The sequence below is a fragment of the Rattus norvegicus genome, chromosome 9 (genome assembly GCF_021556685.1).
Source record: "Rattus norvegicus strain SHRSP/BbbUtx chromosome 9, alternate assembly SHRSP_T2T, whole genome shotgun sequence".
Taxonomy (NCBI): Eukaryota; Metazoa; Chordata; class Mammalia; order Rodentia; family Muridae; genus Rattus; species Rattus norvegicus.
This window is the reverse complement of record NC_141542.1, coordinates 87,054,480-87,077,500: the sequence shown is the minus strand read 5'-3', so window position 1 is coordinate 87,077,500 and position 23,021 is coordinate 87,054,480. Positions and strand designations below refer to the sequence as shown.

Here is a 23,021-nt window from a genome sequence, read left to right as displayed (position 1 = left end):
CACATAGTCATACACAGAAATGTACAGACTACCAATACACACAAAGACTCGCATGCACAGATAGATAGACTCTCATACACGAAATCACAGACATACACACACAGAGACATACACACAGACTCACATACTCAGAGATACGCATGAGCACACACACACACAAATCACACATATACTCATATATACAGACACACACAGACTCATACATACACACACAGACTCAAACATACACACACAGACTCAGAGATACACAAAATCATACACATACACACACAGAGACACATACAGGCTCACACACACCAAACACACAGACATACAAGACTTACACATATACTCATACAGACTCACACACACACATATACACAAATACACACGCACTCACACAAATTACATTGTATACATGTAATACACATACTGATGGAACTTACTTCAAGCCTGTGTTCCCTTAAATGTTTTAAAGATATACCCATTACCAATGCTTACACGAATTAACCATGGGAGAGGGTAGGTGATTTGCTTACTGTTCGTGCATCCCACACAGACAAGGTCTTGTCTGCAGAAGCCGTGAGAAGAGTGTTGGAGAAAGGGAAAAACTCAATGCTGTTCACAGAGTCCGTGTGTCCATACAAAGTATATCTGCACCGCTCACTGGGAAGAGATGAGGAACGAAGGAGTTAGGAGCTTAGTGTCTAGAACCTCTGCTTACTCTGCAATGCTAACAAAAACATCCAAAGACCTGAAAGACAATGTATGTATCCTATACACAGCATATATATTTTAGATATTTATCTTAGGCATACGATATCTTAGGCACATCTTAAAATATGTCAATACCTTGGACCTAGTGACTATAATCTAAGGCTCTGGATGCAGGGTTGTCATGAGTTTGATCATGGTATGGATTACAGAGGACACTGTCACAAATCATCAAAGGACAGTTTGGAAGAGACATTTTATAATCATGTAAGCACTTAAAACAATTAGTAGAATTGAATAAATTTAAATTAACTTCAAATAATGGAACCATTGTAATGTTATCTTTGCACTATTCTTAAGTTCTTTTCTTTAGGTACATGTATGGAGCTCATAGTACAGTTTGTCAGAATTCCCTCTCTCTTTTCACCATTGTGAGTTATATCAATCACACTGAGGTCATCAGCCCTGGTCGCAAGCACTTTCACGCACTCGAAAAAAATCTCACTTGTCCTGTACTGTACTATTTATTTATGTCATGAAATCACTACATAAAAATTGCTTCCAATTTACATAATAAAATAATTTGTTAAGAAAAATAATATCCCACCAATCCTTCAGTTCACATAAACTTTCTTAGGCCACCATTTTTTCCTGTGTTTTTTTTTTTCCCTCAGCCTTGCCTCTATATTATAACCATTAGTCGCACTTTTGGAAAGTTTTCATCTCCAGTTTCAAGCCCAAAATATTCCCTTCCAATTGATCCATGATGGATCCAGGCCTTGGCATGTTAATGCCTCCTCTGGTAACTGTAATTTGCCTTTAGGGATGAGAATCTAAACAAGTGTTTTTCAAAGTGTTTCATTCAGACTAGCAGTATCAGCATCACTTGGGACTGGATCCAAAATGCAAATTCCCAGCCTCATCTCAAACCTATTGAATCAGAAACTCTGGAGTGAGGCCCAACAATCTGTTTTAGTAAGCACTCTAGGGAATTCAGATGCACATTGACGTCTGAGAGCCATTGACTACTACAGGAAATGAGTGAGGAGGAGAAGCCATTGTGTCTTCATCCCTCTTGCTACTTTCTGGATGGACTGTCCCTTAAAACGGGGCAAACATTGAGCAGATTCACCTATGTCTGCAATAAAATGTCATTCAAAAATGCTATTCATAAACCCATTTTTAAAAATAGAGAAAGAAGAATCAGTACACAAAAGTGCTCAGAGGCAGGAGTCAGCATAGATCCAGTACCAGGAGCATCGGCTCACCTCTGGCTTTGCTGTGCCTCCTGACCATGTGGTGTGAGCGGCAAAGCTGCACTAGAAGCAGAGGCTGGATTCCATCCTGACTGGGACAAGAACCAGCAGGATAAGAGGTTAATGGCTGGATTCCTCCTCTGACATGGACAAAAACCATCAGGACAAGAGGCTGAAGGCTGAAATTCATCCTGACCTGGACAAGAACCAGCAGGATAAGGATTGTGGGTGGCAGATTTCCTCCTTGGACAAAGAAAATGACTTACTGGAATGTACTCGGATGTTCAACACATTTCTACTCTAAGAGTCTTTTACTGAGTGGGCAAATACAACATAGAAGAAATAAATCTGGTGCATTGGAGCAGTTAGGACAACTTTTCTCCTCACTTTACAAATTTGTAGATGTTTAAGAAGAAATATTAAGGTTTATCTGAATTTGATTATGGATTCAAGTTACTCCCCCTTTACATATTAACAGAAATATTTTTAATAACACATAAGCAGTAAAGGAATCAAATCATTAAACAAATTAAGGTTATTCAGTAATAAATTATCTTAAAGTGTAGGAAATTGGCTAATAATTTTGTGGTTTTCTGTTTGGGTTGTAGTTATTGGAACTGAACCTCGGTCCTGTTGAATTCTTACTTAGTATTGTACCGTTGAGTTACATCCTTAGCCTCTTGGCTAATGATATTTTGATAATTAAAGTTGATGTATCAATATAAACTTGTACCTATGCCACAGTCTATGAACTAAATTTTACCTTTAAAAATACTATTTTAGATTCTCAGGACTCAAAGGGAGGGACCTTAGATGAAATGCCCTACAGTGAGGAGAGGGAACCTGTAGAGTCCACCTCCAATAGAAAGACAGGGCTTCAAGTGGAGGGATGGGGTTGCCATCCCACAGTCAAAAACTCTGACCTAAAATTGTTCCTGTTTGGAAGAACTGCAGGGACAAAAAATGAAGAGCACGAGGAAAAGAAGGTCCAGGGACAGGCCCAAATTGGGATCCAGCTCAGTAATATCGAGGTCTGACACTATTAATGATGCTATGGTGTGCTTACAAACAGGGGCCTATCATGGCTGCCCTTCAAAGGGTCCAACAAGCAGCTGGAAATGTCAGATGCAAATATTTATACCCAAACTCAGAAGACAACAAATGCTGGCAAGGATGTGGAGAAAGAGGAACACTCCTCCATTGTTGGTGGGATTGCAGACTGGTAAAACCATTCTGGAAATCAGTCTGGAGGTTCCTCAGAAAATTGGACATTGAACTACCTGAGGATCCAGCTATACCTCTCTTGGGCATATGCCCACAAGATGCCCCAACATATAAAAAAGACACGTGCTCCACTATGTTTATAGCAGCCTTATTTATAATAGCCAGAAGCTGGAAAGAACCCAGATGCCCTTCAACAGAGGAATGGATACAGAAAATGTGGTACATCTACACAATGGAATATTACTCAGCTATCAAAAACAACGAGTTTATGAAATTCGTAGGCAAATGGTTGGAACTGGAAAATATCATCCTGAGTGAGGTAACCCAATCACAGAAAAACACACATGGTATGCACTCATTGATAAGTGGCTATTAGCCCAAATGCTTGAATTACCCTAGATGCATAGAACATATGAAACTCAAGACGGATGATCAAAATGTGAATGCTTCACTCCTTCTTTAAAAGCGGGAACAAGAATACCCTTGGCAGGGAATAGAGAGGCAAAGATTAAAACAGAGACAGAAGGAACACCCATTCAGAGCCTGCCCCACATGTGGCCCAGACATATACAGCCACCCAAATAGACAAGATGGATGAAGCAAAGAAGTGCAGGCAGACAGGAGCCAGATGTAGATCTCTCCTGAGAGACACAGCCAGAATACAGCAAATACAGAGGCGAATGCCAGCAGCAAACCACTGAACTGAGAATAGGACCCCATTGAAGGAATCAGAGAAAGAACTGGAAGAGCTTGAAAGGGCTCGAGACCCCTTATGAACAACAATGCCAAGCAACCAGAGCTTGCAGGGACTAAACCACTACCTAAAGACTATACATGGACTGACCCTGGACTCTGACCCCATAGGTAGCAATGAATATCCTAGTAAGATCACCAGTGGAAGGGGAAGCCCTTGGTCCTGCTAAGACTGAACCCCCAGTGAACGTGATTGTTGGGGGGAGGGCGGCAATGGGGGGGAGGCTAGGGAGGGGAACACCCATAAAGAAGGGGATGTTTGCCCGGAAACCGGGAAAGGGAATAACATTCTAAATGTAAATAGGAAATACTCAAGTTAATAAAAAAAAAAAGAGGTGTGGAACCCAGAGACTTCGTCCCAGGATTGCTGGTTGCTCTTGCTATACTTTTCCCCACTTGCCATTGCTGCATTCCTTTCTTCTGACATGGTTTGACTGGGCAAAGACAGACCCTTTTTGTCTACAGTCCACTCTGATTGATTCCTGGGTCTTAGTCCACGAGAGACTATTGAGCAAATTTCCTCTATGTCAATATGAGGATGAACTTCCATGAATTAATGCTGTTTAGAAGAATTAATGATTTTGTGGAATTCCTGATTTGATTCAAACAATTTTAGAAAATTAGAATAATTGATAGAAAGTTTAAGGAGATTAAGTTGTTTTGCCAAAAAGATAAAATAAACTTGGAATCCTCACAGAATAGTAAGAGTGCATGAAAAGGAGTGAAATAAGGTTTCATAAGTTACAAGTACATAAATTGCATTAGTTAAAAAAATAGGCTTGGGACAGATTTATGATTAAAGAAAAGAATATTCATTCTAGGTCAGATCCAAAGACAAGGCTACAGGTGTGCACCATGAGAAAGCAAGTTCATGAACATATAAAACTATTGTTTTGAATTTATAATGAGCTTACAGAGTGAAACACAGTTGAAACAGCTGCTTTGAACTTAACAATCCTTCTGTAACTTCCTCTTGTGTAACATTTTTTCTATGAGATAATTTTTTCTTCTGTAGAGAACTTTGTCTCAGGGGCTATAAATGAACTGAAGGGGGAAAAATAGTTGTCAGAGGCTGCTCATTAGGGCTCTGCTCTATCGATCAGCTGTAAATATGTGTGTGTATACATATGAATATATGAATATAAGTATGTGTTTGTATAAAGCTATTAGAGTTGCTGGAACTCCCTTTTACTTTATGCAGTTTTCTCTTTTTTACTCCTTCTTGGCCCCTTCAGAGTTAAAAGAGTTCAGAGTTTCTCACTGGTTACAGAGAATACTGGCCCCAGCTAATTAACTTTGCTTCCATCAGCACAACTAGTGATAACCCTATAAATTGATATCAGCACTGACCCCAATCTCTGACTCCACACCTTGCTGTCTTCCTCAGTTTACCTGTGGTATCAAAGCTGGTCATAGACATGTATGTAAGGTGTGTGTGTGTGTGTGTGTGTGTGTGTGTGTGTATGTGTGTGTGCGCACACGCCATGATCCACATGTGGTGATGTGATCAGAGGACAATCTTATAGGTTCCTTCTTTCTTTCTACACTTACATATATTTTGGTGATAGAACACAGGCCATTGCTTGTGTGGTAAGTACCTTTACTCACTGAACCATCTTGCTAGCCTCAGAAATGACCTTTTAAAAGTAACATATGACTTCCCAAACATAGACAAGGATGACAACACTAGGCATATCTAAATGGACATGGAAAAGCCCTGCAGCCTTCAAACCTATGAACATAATTATAGGTAACTTAGGAATGCTCAGAGTGGGAGAAATAGTCTTCCCCAGTGGAAAGCACACCAATGCATTATCCAATATGAAATGGTGATTCTGAAAACATGCATACAAGCCAGGTTGTATAAAATAAGCAGGGTATATTTATGTATTTAGGAAAATAATCGAAATGAAAACTCAAGTTAGAACCATTTTCTTTTCTAGAAGGCAGAGTGGCCCAAAATAAAATCTATTCTGATTTCCTCCCACCTGCCTTTAATCTTCTCATTCCAACAGTAAAGTCTGAGGGAAACTCCTCACCCCGCCCTCCCCAGCCAATTGCAGTGGAAGATATTCTTGTTACACACAACAGCCTCTGACCCACTACATAAGAGATGCGAAGTTTTAGTATATCATGTTTTGATCTGAATGATCAGTTAACATTCTAGATTTTTTGTTAGTTCAAGGGAAGGTCTTCTCCCATATTTATTTTATGGTTTTCATTTTGGGAAACAATTTTTCGCTGTATTTTGCTTCATTTGCCATATTTTACACTTTTTTACTTGTGCTTTCTCTATTACTTTATCTCATCACTCAGTTACACTTTCTGTCTGTGTGTGTTTTGTGGAGGGAGAGCAATCAATCATGGGCTTTCCTTTCCATCTCATTCCTCGTTCTTCAATTTTCTTTTTTAGTTCTATCGAAAACATAACAAGATGATTTTTCTCTTTGGGTGTTTTATTTCGTAAAAGCAATTTAAAATTTAACTTTCATGTAAGTTTTTAAAGGTACAGACTCCTTTCATCTGAGTCTTAGTCTGATATCTCTTGAATTTCATATACACTGTGTTCTCCACTGGAATTGGCATATATCAACTTATGTTCCAACTTTTGTTGTTCTCCATAGGTACTAGATTTAGTTCTGTATATTTTTGACTTGTTTTCATTGGAAACACCTACATGCTAATGATTATTGATACATGAAGGACATTTGGATTTATTGGCTGGAGGAAGGGTAATCTCCAAAGTCAATTAAGATTATTATGGTCCTCAACTTCCCATTAAGTCTATTACTGACTTGATCACTGGCATTCATTTCTACTTGTAGTTTAAAATATCGTATATGGGAGCTGTTGCAAAACATCTCAGATCATGGGCTCTACATTAACTCTAAATGCCTCTGTCTTCAGATTGCTAAAACTGTGTCTATGTCATTCCCCTTTACATCTTATATGGGAATAATAAAAATGCTTCCCTAAGATTCAGACTTCCTACTATGACAGAGAATGCAGTAATTCTCTTTCCAAAAAAGAAAGATACAACAAGACACACATTATTTAAGCCATTCTTTTTATACTCCTGAATTAAACACAGCACCCTATGGTCATGTACTTGAGAGAAGGGAAAATAATCTCAGTTACCTGCTATTTGATAACCATGACTTTACACTTAGAAATAAAACCGCATAGAATGGCTCTCATGAGAATGGAGCAGTGAGATTCCTCTCTAGATTTCAGAGCTTCCTGGACTTTGTACTGTAAGCATTCTATGAAAAAGGGTCTGAACTGGGATTGGAAGTAGTCAGTATGCAAGGATCCATGGTGAGCTTTTGCCAGGGTCTAAATGGAATTTCCGGAGACTAAGATTCGTTGAGCTGTGGAAGGAATCCAAGCTCTTTATCAAGGACAGAGGATGACAGACTTCCCACTGAATAACAACACCAAACATTCGGGAGCTGACTAGAACCGAACCTTGCCTTCTCCCTGGAAACTCCCTATGTAGCAGATTCAGAGTAGGTGGAAATTGCCAAGCATATGAAGATATAAAAACATGAACCATGGTCAGAAAAAGAAACAAGTAGTGCATAAAACAGACTGTGAGTTCATTGTCGAAAATCAGAGACCTCAAGAAATAAGCTTCAAGAATGCTCAAGTATGTAAATGAATATGTAGTTATAGTAGGTGTAGAAATTTACCTCTTAAGATAAATAAAGTAGATAAAGGTAGGATCTCATGAACATCGAGTAAAATAAAGAATTACTGGCTGAACAAAATACCTGTGTAGACATTGCAGAAAAGAGTAAGGCTCCATAGAGACTTCATCATCAGTATAAAAATATCATAACATACATGTACTTGAGTTTCCAGAGAGTGGTAAAAACCATTTTCAAGAAATAATAGCTAAATCTGTTTCTAATGTAAAGAAAAATAACATGGTTCTTATCCAAATTAAAAAAAACAACAGAATATACCAAAGCAAATCACAGTGACAAAACAAGGCATAAAACAAATCAACAACAGCAAATCCCAAAGTTGTCATACGTGAAAGAAACAGGACGTGCAAGAGAACAGGCTCTCAGCAGCGGCTGACTTCTCACCTGAGATAAAGAAGCGAGAATTATGTTTTCAAAAATGCTGGACTTAGAGATCCAGCTAAAATACTTTATTTATAAAGAGGTAACAAAATTTCAGATCAATGAAAGCTGAAAAAAAATTGATCAGCAGGAAATCTTTCCTACAAGACATGCTGAATTGAAGTCATTCATTCTGAATGAAAATGGAACCAGGCAGAAACTTTAGTGTATGGAAAGAACAAAAGTACATGAGAGGATCAATATCTGAGCCAGCATAAAATACTACTTCCTAATTTTGATAACTGACCACTGGAAATATAGCAAAATCTATACAGACACAAAGCATAGTGTTTTTTTCTCTAACAGGGCCCTATTCAACCTATAAAAATTGTAAGTATATGAGTGTTATAACATCAAAATACTTTGTAAGTAGAATTTGTCTTTAGTTACTTTAAAATTTCCACTGTTTATGACTGAGCCATCTACAGAAAACCTATTCTCTTCACTTTGACCAGAGGTGAGTTTCTGATATGTACTGAAAGCAGCAGTAATGTGGCAACACATCAAATGAGTTAGAGGGCAGTTTGATGCTCTGTTCATTTAGCAAAATAATACATTGAAGAAGAGGGCAAGAATGATTGGAAGAACCAGAGACTGCTGAAAATGGGAGCAAAGCAGTGTCTTCTGACTGTGATAGAAGCATTATACATAAACTCCCAGCCACAGGGTGTTTGCCTATACAAGATCTGCACAGAATCAATGTGAAAACATTCCAGCAACAAGGGAGGGACGAGGAGCTAATAAGCTCTCACACCTAGAGGAGGAGCTGCTGTCTGCTGCTGCCCACTGGAGGAGGAAGAATCAGGCTTCTTTAAGGCTGTGGTCTCAGGCAGATCAGTCAGTGAATGTCCCTATGCCCATTCTTGTATTGACAGCACTAACTGGACTCAGTGGGTCATTTACAGATAAAACCAAAACAGAGAACAGGAAAGTGGCAGTGGTTAGGAGTATGGGATGTTGGTTTCAGAGGAAGTTGAGTATCATCAAAATACATTGCGGTCATGCGAAAAAGTTAATAAAAAATGTTACTTTTTAAAAAATTTGCTTTTTAATTAACATGGAAATATTTATTCAAATGTATGTGTCAGTAATACATTACCAGACATACAGTACACATATAATCTTCCATATTGTTAATTATCTCTATTTGCAAACTTAAAACAAATTTTAGGCAAATGTAAAACTATTAAAATATATCATATTACAAAATTATTTAGTAAATTAATGTATGGAAAGAATATATAATTTTGTAAATTGTACCTTGACATATTAGATACACTTATAGTAAAATATTGCATGCATTCATAACTCATAACCCGACTTTGTCTTTTATCATTAAAACTCAATCCAATTATTTGGGAGAATTTTTGTTTATGTTGGCAAGGTACAGACAACAACTCTTTAATGAAATAGCTCATATGTTTTCCTGAAGAAAGTGGTAAAGTTAAGTCTTCACACAGCTCAAGGAAAGAAAGAATTGCTCAAGAGGAGAGGGAGTCTGGAGAAGTCACTGGCTGAGGTATGGAGCACTCTGGGCAGGCAGCTGGAGAAACAGACTTGTGAGAGATTAATTAGCTGCCAGAGAAGGAGGGCCCATTCAGAATTCCGTAACGAGGTGAAAACTGCCTAATGTGACAGGGCATGACAGCACAGGGAGCATGAAAATGATTTGTACATTTCCATAGAAGCGACAGCATTGGAGCCTGAGCGGTTTCTCTTTCTCTCTCTGCTGTTCTCCTACATCATCTCAAAAGAAAACATTAGTTCTCAAGCAACAGCTATCTCTTTCTAAAATCTATTTTTATTATTCACATTTATGTTTTTAAATTTTATTTAATCTTTTGTTTTTATCTCCCACCAGGTCCAACCTCTGTCTGTTCCAGATCCCTTATCTCCTCCCTCAAACCCCCATCTACATGAGGATGTCCCCACCCCCCCAACCCTCCCCCCCAACAGGCCTCCAGTCTCTTGAGGGTTAGGTCCATCTTCTCTGACTGAACCCAGACCCGGCAGTCCTCCGCTGTATATGTGTTGCAGGCCTCATATCAGCTGGTTTATGCTGCCTGGTTGGTGATCCAGTGTCTGAGTGATCTCCAGGGTCCAGGTTAATTGAGACTGCAGGTCCTCCTACAGGGTTGCCCTCCTCTCCTCAGCTTCTTCCAGCTTCTCCCTAACTCAACCACAGGTTCTGTGCATTGGCTGGGTGCAAATACCTGCATCTGACTCTTTCAGCTGCTTATTGGGTCTTTCAGAGGGCAGCCATGATAGGCCCCTTTTTGTGAGCACCCCATAGCCTCCTACTACTAAGGTAGTAGTGTCAGGCCTTGGTGTCACCCCTTGAGCTGGATCCCACGTTGGGCCTGTTGCTGGACCTCCTTTTCCTTGGGTTCTTCTCCATTTTCTCTCCAGTTCTTTCAGACAGGAATAATTCTGAGTCACAGTTTTTGACTATGGGATGGCAACCCCATCCCTCACTTGATGCCTTGTCTTTCTGCTGGAGGTGGGCTCTACAAGTTCCCTCTCCCAACTGTAGGGCATTACATCTAGGGTCCCTCCCTTTGAGTCCTGAGAGTCTCTTACCTCCCAGGTCTCTGGTACATCCTGGAAGGGCCTCCTATCCTTTTCCTCCAGAGGTTGTCTGTTTCCATTCTTTTTGCTGGCCCTCAGGGCTTCAGTCCTTTTCTTCACCCAGTATCTGATCAGTGGAACTGAGATCTTCAGACTTGGATGCATGAGTCTTACTGACTGAGCCATTTCTGGGCCCCACACCAGCTATTGCTTTACTTGCTTCCTGAGGTTGGATCCTTCATTTCCCTTGATCACTACTTAACTTCCTTATGTCTTTGTAAGATTTTGGTAACTGAATGATTTTTTTTTCAACATTCAATTTACTACAAAGATAAATAAGTGAATTCATCTACTATTTCAGCTCTAACAGTCTCTCTTTACAATGCACTTTCCATATATAAGGCAAATCTAAGAGGAAATTATTCTAATAAGATGCCTATGTCAGAGGCTTTATTTTCATGCATTTTAGTATAACTGATGTTTAATTTTAAAATGGCACCTTTAAAAATCTCAGGCTTCTATGTGCATACAGATAAAAGTATGGTCAAAGAAGTCACGAAGCCAACAGAAAGGTACCCCTCAATATAGAGACTTTGAATCTATTCTTCTTTTGAAAGTGTAATGTGGGCCATAGGGATGAGGCATCCTACAGGAAATGCTACAACAGACAACGGAGACATGCAAATTGAGGCTTGAGGGGATGATGGCTTGTCTTCTCTTTTGATCAGCTTTGACCTGCAATATTAATGGAGAAGGGGAATCTACTAGCTTCATCTTTCCTTTCTCTAACCTTTTCACTATCCATCCCTGAAGGAAAGAATCTGGAATACCTACCTGTGCTTGCATATCAATTGACTTGCAGAAACAGTGCTTTCCTCTAATCTATAAAGAAAATACAGCCTCTGGACCCAAGGAGTCCCAGGTCCCATCAACTTTCACTTTGAAATCAAAATAAGAGGGGCAGAGCCCTGGAGAGGAATGCTAAGACTGCACTGAGTTTCTCACACTCCCTTTCACAGTAACTCAGCGTGTCCCACAAATGTCCTGAACACATCTAACATCTCCCACCTTAAGGATGGAGATTTGACACAGAAGCATCGTCTCCATTTTCTCTGAAACCACCCTTGAATAAATTCATTTTCCCTACCAAATCCCCTTTTCTGATTTTTCATGCAAAGTGAACCTTAAATTCTATTAAAAATAACTATGGGAATTAATTTGTTATACTGTCTCTTAGGAAGACATGGAGTTTTTACTATGTTAAACATAATTTAGCTAATATAAAAATAACATTTATCATGGAATTATTTAAAACAAAAATGTTTTGAAATATATAAATAAATATATATATAAACTCAACATGAACATAGTAGGAATAGCTAAAAGTCCCCACACTGTGATTCATAACATCCAAGGCCAGCAAGGGGTTTACCACATCCTTTCTCTTATTTATAAAACTTTATATTTAGATTACTTTTAATCTAGAATTCTGCACATTACTGGAATGAAATTAAAGTGATCCCCACATTTTTTTACTTCAAAATCAAGACCATTTATTTAGTGAAAGTACTTTGCTTTAGATGAGCAATTATGTAAAATACGTAATCACAGGAAAAAAATCTCTATTTGTAAATATGGAATTCAATTAACTATTTAAAGCAGTTGTTGATATCTAAATAAAATCTACCACAGAATCTGCCACAGCATCAGACATCGTCTCCACAATTCATGGGATGGATTGGGGAGTGAGAATCAAATTCTCTTAGAGGAAGTTCTTAGTCAAAACTGTGAACTGCTAGCATGTAGAGGTAACATCTAGTCTATGGCCATAAACCTGCATTTATACCGGTGACAGACAGATTCCTGATAAACTTACATCCAGTGAGATTTTTGTATTCAAGGGTTGTTTATCCATGGTTTAAACAGTCAGGGATTGGAAGGGCTTGAAAACAATTGCCCATATAATGGATAGTAATGTGTTTCTTATGTGAACTATACAGTCTAACCATTATTTATGTAGAATGTACATGTTCTTTGGGAGAGGTGTTTGCTGATTCCCCTTGAGGTTTAAGTAAGATACAGAGACATCTATATAGTTTAAATCTGTTGGCTTTTTGTTGGGTCAGTCTCAGCTAGCATCTAACTTAACCTTTCTTGCCATCCTGTCTCTCCAAGTGGCTCTCGATCCTGCCTCCCAGCTGTTTTGTCACCCCTCTGCTTCCTTGTCAGTCTCTGTGCCTGCCTGCATCTTCACCTGCCAGGAAGCTCTGCTGGCACTTCCAATCCCAGCTCAGGCCGCCAGCTCTTTAATAGGCAAAAAGCCACATTCCTATTCAACCAGCTGGCTGGGGAAGGTCACTATCCCTGCAGCAGGCTCCAAATAACAATTGAAAACACAAGGACACACCTTTTCAAAGCCAGAAAATACAGTATTTGTGGGTTAGCCCCATACATTGTATTATCTTAGGTTATCTAGAGACAACTCAAACTATTCCAAAAGGGAGACGAATATGTAGTTAACAACTGTAGACTTTTACTTACTGTGATTAAGGACCTGACATGGTAATATATTAAAGTTGAAAGTTTAACTTTGGCTCAAGGTTTCATCTCATCCTAGAAGCTCATTGGATTGCCTAGAACCTGAGTTAAGGTTGAATTTGATGGGGGAATGGCAGTGGTGGCTGGGGAGAGAAACTTGGTGAAAGAAGCTGTTTACTTCAGGACAGTCAGGAAGTAGGGAGAGGGGAATGAAGAGAGAAAGCAGGAGCAAGACCAAATGAGAAGAGAGTCCCTTGCCCCATTGTAGGGGAATGCCAGGGTGGGGAGGCAGGAGAAAGTGGGTAGGTGGGTTGGGGAACACCCTCATAGAAGCAGGAGGATGAGGGATTGGATAGGGGATTTCTGGGGGAAAAAACAGGAAAGGGGACAACATTTGAAAAGTAAATAAACTATCCAATAAAAAAAACAAATAATAAATAAAGTGTGATTTTTCCTTTAGCCCTTTTATTTAATCTGGGTCTCCAGCTCACAAAATACTTCTGCCTATATCAGGGTAATATTTCCCCCAGTTTATTGACTGTGGAATCACCCTTACAGACAATCCTAGAGAAATTTTTGACCTCCTAGATCAGTGTCTCTCAGTCTTCCTAATGCCATGACTCTTTAATAGTTCCTCTTGTTGTGGTGATGATAACCATAAACTTATCTTCATTGAGACTTCATAACTGAAAATTTGCAACTGTCATTAATCATACTATATAAATCTGAGTTTTCTGATGATAGTCTTTGGCAACACTTACAAAAGGGTCCTTTGACCCTCAAAGGGGTCCACACCCATAGGTTGATATGTGCTAGATGGTCTAACTGCTTCTTAATTCAGTCAAGTGGACAAGCAAGAGTAACAATTATATATGTCAAAACAATGCCATTTTATATAAGAGATTTGAGTGTCTTCAGATTTCTGTATGAAGGTAGAGATGAGAGGTGGGGGTAAAATTTTCAGATTAGCAAGCATTTATAACAAGTAGAAAAAAATGGAAGCAAAGAACTGCAGAGATAGAAAAAAACACTTGAGTGCAATTCAAGGCGAGTTAATATAAAGGTCAAAGCAAGTAACTTTCTAACAAGGTTGTCTGTTTTACAGTACAGTTTTTGATGACATTTCTTGCTTGCTGGTCTAAGGAAATGGCACACAAGAATGCCAAGTTAAACCAGCTCTCATTGCTGGTGACTTCATAGTTGCATGTTTCAGACTCGTTAAAGTTTATTTTCACAGCAAAGATTTTCTATTTGACCAAAGTCTAGCCAAGTGTGCCTGGGCCCTTTTCAAAACTGGTTTCTCTTTGTAACTATCATCAGGGATATGGTTCCACTCATTTTTTTCCATCACAAAAAGACTTAAATTCTAATCTAGTTTGCAAGAGCTCAAAGCTTTCCTAGATGGCCTTAACCCTTTCCAAGTGCCTGCTTGAGGAATCTTAGAGCTGTTAAAGAGTTTACTGTTCATTCAAGCCAAACTTTGATAAACACCTGACCCCACCTTTCGTATAGCCTAGTAAGAGCACCAGTGGAAGGGGAAGCCCTTGGTCCTGTCAAGACTGAACCTCCAGTGAACGTGATTGTTGCGGGGAGGGTGGCAATGGGGGGGGGGAGGATGGGGAGGGGAACACCTATAGAGAAAGGGAGGGAGAGGGGCTAGGGGGATGTTGGCCGGGAAACTGGGAAAGGGAATAACAATTGAAATGTAAATAAGAAGTACCCAAGTTAATAAAGATGAAAAAAAAGTTTACTAAAAGGCTTACAATACTCAGTATTTCATTTGTGTGTGTGTGTGTGTGTGTGTGTGTGTGTGTGTGTGTGTGTGTGTGTATTTTTCTACAACTCTGAGTATCTTTATTAAAGGCTTACCCTTCAAAGTATAATCCTCAGCTAACCCTACCTGGATAGGAGGAGTACTAAGTTATAGTTATATTACTCGGCAGGGCGACAGTGGATCAAGATAACTGACTGCACATTCAGGAGAAACTGAAATGATACACATTTTAGGAGATGGATATGCTTGCCCACTTTCAACATTGTAAGATGTATACACATATTGAAATATCACATGGTACTCAAAATATATATAATAATTGTAACTTATTAAGAAGTAATCATCAGAAAGGACAGAGACCTTCAGTCTCAGCTGGAGAAGTGTTTACTCTAGCTAGCCTTTTAGAGTTTTCACTATCCTGACTCTACAGAATGAATCTCTGCTCACCCATTATCCTTTTCTCCTAATATGCTCTGAAAATGTCTGTATAAAACGCAGTAGAGCTCAGTCCCAGCAGGAGCCTCTTCCTTCTGACAACAGTGAACTACTGATTGGTACATTAATGAATGTCCAGCTGTACTTATCTTTGACAAGGAATTAACTCCAAAATCAATACCTGTTGTACTCCTGTGGTCATTTAAAGATGTGAACATGAATACAGTAGTGAAAACTTTGTTTCAATCTATGGCCAAACTACTAGACAAATCCCTTCTGCCTTCTTGTTTTGGCTCCCATTCTGTTTGGCCCCTTGGTAGCTTATTTTGTGCCAAATCTTTCCCCTCTATTGGTGCTTTTTCATGGGTGATTTTGTTATTTAGACTGACCACAGTGTGGAAACGGGATGCTGCCTGTTCTTTTCCAAATCTGCAAAGGTCGTGATGTCACATGCATTAGGTAAGTTTCACTTACATGTGAGTTATAATGCTCTGTGTGAGATTCATGTCAATAATTCAGTGATAAATAAGCTACATTTAAACACAAATGTTCAAAAAACAAGGTATGAGTTGATTGGTTAATAAATCAGCCGATGGGAAACTAACTCCCATTTCTCCTAGAAGCAATAATTTATATTTACTAATGCACTGCTTTTAACTTTAATTGCATAAATCAGCTGCACTTATAATACCTTACAATCAAGAATGAGAACGACTGTCAGGATGACTAGTGAGGGCAGAACGTTATCCCAGACCATTGTTTTAGGATCATGCCTTTTATGTCACTGACAGTAAGTCATCAACAACCACTTGGAGCCTTACAACCTGAGCAGTGAATGAAATTATACAGTGCAGACAGAAAAGCAACACCTTCTAGAGATGATCTAAATATGCTTCCACCATTAGAAACAGTTCAGTGCTTCTAGCAAAGAGACATTAGCTAGGAATTAATTTATGTTAATCCACCCTCTACAATGTTTAACAGGCAAAAACACAATTAGAAACATTTTTAAATTTAGATAAAGTGGTCATTGATTTAGAGAAATATGTGACAGGATCACAAGACACACTGGCGCACTCCTTTCCCAATTCTGGGTTCAAGGACTTCCCATCGGAACACTAAGATTTATCAGTGTGGATTTTGGCTGGTAGAGTTAACAGATGCATCAAATCAGAACTTTTACTTTGATGGTAGAGCTAAAAATCACAGCCCATTCTTGTCAGTAAACTGATTCCTTCCATGAGTCAGCTTGACTGGGGATGCCTAAATAGCCAGTAAGCATTATTTTATGATGCTCTTTTTATAGCAAATTTGGATTCAAATCAGAAATGAAAGTAAGCAAGACAAAGTGTGAGGGCCATACAGAATCCTTCAAAGGCCAGAACAGAATGAAAAGAAGTAACCTGAGGCTGTGCTCTGCCCCGATGTCTAACACACACCAGAATGCCTGATTCTCATACCTTTGGTCTTAGACCAGGACTTCCAGCAATGGGTTCCAGGTTCTCAGTCCTGGAGTTTATATTGGAAGGGTGTCACAAACTTTCCTGGGTCAGTGGCTCACATACAGAAGACTGAACAACTTCTCAGCCTCATGGTCCCATAGGTCTATCAATGTAACACTTCTATTTTTTTGTATGTCTGAACATCATTGTTTTCATTTCTCTGGAGAAACCTAATATAATCCTTTTTTTTCTAGAATTTATTTCCTTTTGTATTTATACTTCTTAAAGATTTTTTAAAAATATGAATAATACATTTTGTGTTGTGTTAATTTTAAGGTGGTGTTTTCAGCCCTTCTTATTTTATTCCCTTTGCTTTGTTTATTTTTAATAACCAGCTCATATTGTGATCCATACAGATTAATAAGAGGATAACAATGTCATCCCATTATTAGTGATGAAATAGCAAGCTATTAGTTTTTTATGGCATGCAAACACTTTTAACTCTTTCAGAGCTTATTAGTTACCCTCTGAAGCAACTAGCGGTGTGTGTACTCGATATTCTGTACTTTAGACCGCTATAGAACAACTATTGCAAAGGAGACAAGAGGCAGAAGTCCAGTATCACATGGCTGCGTGCAGTCCGACGCTCTAAGTTTCTAAACATCGAAAGATTTAGAAAACCGTGGACGCTGTCTTGTGAGGTGGAACTCGGAAGGTGATCCCTCATGCGTCTGAACCTGAGGAAGAGCAGTGAACATCAGCAGCATCTGCTGCTGCTTTCTCACCTTTACAGACTCAGTTCCAAAACAACAACAGAAAATCCTCCGCCTTGGAAAAAAGTGCCGAGATTAGAACCCACCAAACACATACTTTCTTGTGATTTAATACAAGTGTATAGATCTAGAGGGGTTATTTGAAGCATTATCTTAGATATTTTTCTATTTGGTAGCTGCAGAGATGGCTTAGGGATTATGGTCAGAGGACCCAAGTTTTGTTCCTAGCTCCCATGTTGAATAGCTTGCAAATGCCTGTCACCCTAGTCCCAAGGGATCAGATGCCTCTGTGGACATCTACACACACACACACACACACACAGACACACACACACAGACACACACACACAGACACACACACACACACACACACACACACACACACACCACCCCTATAGTTAAGAACCATAACTATAAATCTTATTTACAAAAAAATTCTTAAAAAATTGTATGATTTTAATTAAATGTAGTTTTCACTCTAAGTTGATAAAAGATACAACTTCAACATTCTAATTAAAAATAGGTTTTAGTTTGCCCGGAAACTGGGAAAGGGAATACAACTCGAAATGTATATAAGAAATACTCAAGTTAATAAAAAAAATAGGTTTTAGTGATAATGAACTATACAAATGGTCCCTGAAAGTAAGAATGTTATGTTGGGATAAAAACAAACAACAACAAAGATATTGTGAAGACATAAAAAAAAAGAAACAAATTGGGAGCTGGCAAGATGTCTCCGTGGATAAAGACATCTGCCACTAAACCTGGTGAACTGAAACCAATTTCCAGCTCCCATATGGTAGAGGGAGAAAATTAACTCTCGCACATTGTCTTCCGACCTGCACATACAGGTACAAAATGGGCATAAAATAAATAAATGTAATAATTTTTAAAATTGAACATAACACTATAAATTTAAAAAAATAAAATACTTTGCAAAAATTAAAAAATACTTTAAATCTTTCATTTAAACTCCTTTTTTTTCTTCTTAAATCATGTATTTGGATATACTGTGCTCACAAAAAAGCCACTTCCTGGATAGGAACAAAGAGCATCCTATCCTTTTGTAGCGGTTGTTTGAAAGTGAGCTCAGTGAGGTGCCTAACAGTGGGAGGAATGGGGAGCTGGAGTAAACAGCACAGGGGTGATGTGTGGCTGAAATAAGGATTAGGTGATCCACCAATTGGATGAGAGAGGAGATCTTTCATCCACGAGTTTCCCCCTGCTCAGAGCCTCTATGGAAAGCAGGAGGGACGATGTGGCCCATCACGGAGCCCACATCACTTACTCTGCCCTGTTCCTTACTTCATCCCCTCACCGCCCCAGTCAAGTCTCAAGGATCATTGATTTTCTTCACTCTGTTTCCTTGCCTTTGCCTGTCCTGCTTCAAGCTCACTTAATAAAGTCAGCAGCATTAAACATCATGGCCGCTGAATACATAATAATGCAAAGGTAGCCCTGAGAAGACATTCAACACACCGGTCTTCAAAATCTCCAGAGAAAGATTGATGTTTTCCAATCCTCAAACCCAGAACTCTCTATTTTGTACTTTAACTTATACTAACTCATTTGTCTAAAGAAACATACTGATATTTAGTCACTTTCTCTTCATAGCTGTGTAGTATTCCATCATGCATATGTACAATGTTTTCATGTTCCATTCATCAATTGGAAGGCATTTTGGTTGATGCCATTTTCTAGCTGTCGTGACTACAGCCGATACTTAAGTGTACCTATTACCACAAAAGTGAAAGGCTGAGGGCTGAGGGTATAGGACACAGACAATCTGAATATGTGAAGTAAGGAAAGAGATGCGAGGGAGGAGAGGGAGACTACAAGCTAGCATATCAATTACAACACTGTAATTATAGGAACTACAGAAACTGCCAGCATTTTAAATTAATTTGGTTCAGAAGGTTTTGCTGTTGGCTCAACACCTATTCTTAGAAAAGAATTCCTTTCGGGCCACCCTTGATATCAGTTTGAGGTTTCCATCTTTCCAGTATGTAGCTGTAAAAAGACAGCAATAGTGAGCTTGCTTAGGTGCTCCAATGAGGATGAACCACTGTGAAAGAAATGTAAGAAACTGGTGAGAGCCTGCCAGGGGACTATCAGTATTGTCCAGTATATAACTATCTTCTTGATTTTATTTCTGCTGCCATGGTCTATTAGAAACGACTCTATGAAGAATGATATAGTGTTTGTTTTTTGGGAGTGACCTCACTCAATGTAATATTTTTTATGACTATCCATTTACCTGCTTAATTTTTTTCTGCTGAATAGTATTCCATTCTGTGTGTGCACCACATTTCCACTATTCATCAGTTTAAAAACATGTAGGTTGTTTCTATTTGTGAGTAGAGCAGCAGTGAATATGGCTAGTCAGATACTTTGTGAAGTAGGATGTCAGGTTCTCCAGCCATATGCCAAGGAGTTGTATAGCTAGAACATATATGATCTTTAATCTAAGGGTTTTGAGGATTATCCATACTGATTTTTAGTGTGGCTACAATGCACTCCCACCAATAGGATTCCTTTTTCTCCACAATCTTACCAGCATTTTTTGTCTGTTGTTTTGTTGATTTTACCTATTTTGATTGGGATGAGAGGAAATCTCAAAGTAACTTAAATTCTCATTTCCCTAATTGTTATGGATGGTGCTCAGTCTCTTAGTTATACTTCCATTGCTACGAAAAAACACTACGACCAAGGCCACTTATTAAAAAAAAACCCTAACTGGGCTTAAAGTTACAGAGGGTCACAGTTTTGGAGCATGGGAATGGCAGCAGAAAGAGCGAGGAGCTCACAGCTGGATCCACAAGTAGTAGAGAAGCACACTTGGGATAGCCTGAGTAATGAGCCTTTGAAACCTCAAAGCCTCACCCTGCATTCACACTGACATAGCTCCCTCAACTATACCTCCTAATTCTTCCCAAGCAATTCTACCAATTGGAAGAAATGATACTCATAGCATAGGATTCTATGGAATCCATTCTTGTTTAAAACAGTACAAGCTCTTTTTGAGGAGTTTCTTAGCTTTCTTTTATTTTTTTCTATTGAAGACAAGTTTAGATTCTCCAGTCCAGTTTTTAATTAGGTATTTTGGTGTTTGTTTGTTCTTTGTTTATCCCAGTTATTAATCCTCTGTCAGAAGCACAGCTAGTAAAGATTCTCTCTCATTCTATGAGTTTTTCTTAACTATATCATTTTCTTAGCTGTACAGATGCTTTTTAGTTTATGGGGCCCCACTTGTTGATGGTTGGCCTTAATTCCTTGGCAAATGAAGTCATGTTGTAAAGTTCTCCCAGCATCTGTATCATATAGCATATAACCTATGTGTGATTTCTTCTAGAACTTTTCAGGTTTCTGGTTGCAAATTGAAATCTTTGATCTTCCTGGATATAATTGTTGTGCAAGGTGATATAAATAGGCCTATTTTCATTCTTCAGAGTGTGGACATCCAGTTTTGCCAGTGCCACATCCCAACACTGGAAAACAATGCTGTCTTTTTTCCAGTGCATGTTCTTTGTCTCCTTGTCAAATACCATGACTGTAGTTATAAGTATTCATGTTTAGCCTTCTACTTTACTCTACTTCTCTACATGGGTGTTGTGCCAGTAACATGTTGCTTTTATTACTATAGCTCTATAATATATCTTGAAGTCTGAAATAGAAATGACTCTAGGATGTTTCTTTTTGCCCAGGATTGCTTTTGGCTGTCCAGGGTCTTTTCAGATTTCATATGAATTTGGGGATTTTTTTTCCTATTTCTGTAAGAATTTTGATTGAGATTGCATTGAATCTGCAAATTCCTTTTAGTAGAATTATTCTTTTCACAATATTCATCCTTCCAATTCATGAACATGGGATGCTTTACCATTTTCTAGTGTCTTTTTCTATTGGATATTTTATTTATTTACATTTCAAATATTATCCCTTTTCCTGGTTTCCCCTCAGAAACCCCTATCCCATCCCCCCTCCACTGCTTCTATGGGGGGGCTCACCCACCCACTCACCGACTCCTGCCTCCCTACCCTGATGTTCCCCTACACTGGGGCATCGAGCCTTCGGTGTCTTTATATATTCATTTCTGCAGAGGTTCAAAGTTTTCACTGTAGAAGTTAATATTGTTGACATCATTTAAGTTAGGTTTACTCCAAGATATTTTATTGTCTTTGATGCAAATGTAAATGGGAATGTGTCTAAGATCTCTTTCTCAGTGTATTTACTATTGCCTGGATCTGAACTGGAAGACTCTTTCCTGTTCTCTAGTTTTCATGACCTGGAAAACACAATGTAGGGTGCCAAGAGAGGGGAGCAATTAAACATTTCTTCCTACCTCTGATATCTATGGATCATAATAATGACCAATGTGACAAGAAATGCATAAAGATACAAAACATACCACTCCCATGTCTATGACAACCAAAGGGGTCTAATTGGATGGAAGACCCACTGAAAAGCAGGGAGATTATACCCACTACTTGATATCTAGCTAACTTTCAAGGGTAGTGAGATCCTAGGCCTTAAAATAGAATCCACTCCTACCAGTTTCCTAGAGCACCATAATTCATTATTATATTTTTAAATTTTACCCACAGACACATAAAGAAGTGTAGTTTAACACCCATCATCAAAGAAACTTTTCTTCCTAGCAACTGGGGAACATAACAGAAAGAACAATGCAGAGATCAACACACTGTAAAGAACCCACTCCCAATGAATATACCACCACCACATCTATTGACCAGGGACATCATGGAAGAAGGGTTTCACATGCAAGAAGGGGTATGAAAGCCAGAATTCCAAGACTTATGGTGTGGAACAATTTATCCTAAAAATGGTTACATGATGAAAACCAAAAGGGCAGTGCCATACTAGCATGAACAAAGGACTTCACAGAGCCTACACGGTAAGTTCCAAGAGAGTGAGAGGCTGTTTTAATTTGCTTTGTGATAGTGTAATAAACACCATGCTTGACAATAACTTGGGAAAGGCAGGGATTCATCTTACAGGAAAAACTCATCACATGCTGCTCTCTTTCTTTTATAGTTCAGGGCCACCTGCCAGGGATGATGCCACTCACAGAACTTGAGCCCTTTTATACCAACTAGAAATCAAGAATATATTCAACAGACGCATTGTCCATTGACCCATCTGATGCAAGCAAATATTCAATTTAAATTAAGCATTCCTTTCCCCAGGTATGTCAAGTTGACAGCCAGCATTAGCCATTTCAGAGACCTTGTCCCCTAAATAATAATGGTGTCATCTAAGGAACCCAAGGCCAAGGTTTTCCCATGGCCTCTGTACAAATGTGTAAACAATTTATATACATGTGCACGTACATGCATCTGCATATATGCACAAACACACATATAAGCATAGGCAAAATAATGTAAAGAAATTCTTTATTCTTCTATGAAAAAAAAGAT

General features: G+C 38.8%; 1 protein-coding gene across 3 annotated transcripts in view; it reads right to left on the bottom strand.

Annotated features, from left to right (window-relative positions):
• The window catches only part of Spag16 (sperm associated antigen 16), a 906,763-nt gene that overhangs the window by 347,735 nt on the left and 536,007 nt on the right, over window positions 1–23,021 (bottom strand). For all 3 annotated transcript variants that reach the window (XM_087567315.1, NM_001401616.1, NM_001134728.1), the window contains 1 exon segment: window positions 519–645. In XM_087567315.1, the coding sequence (XP_087423441.1) occupies window positions 519–645 (127 nt within the window).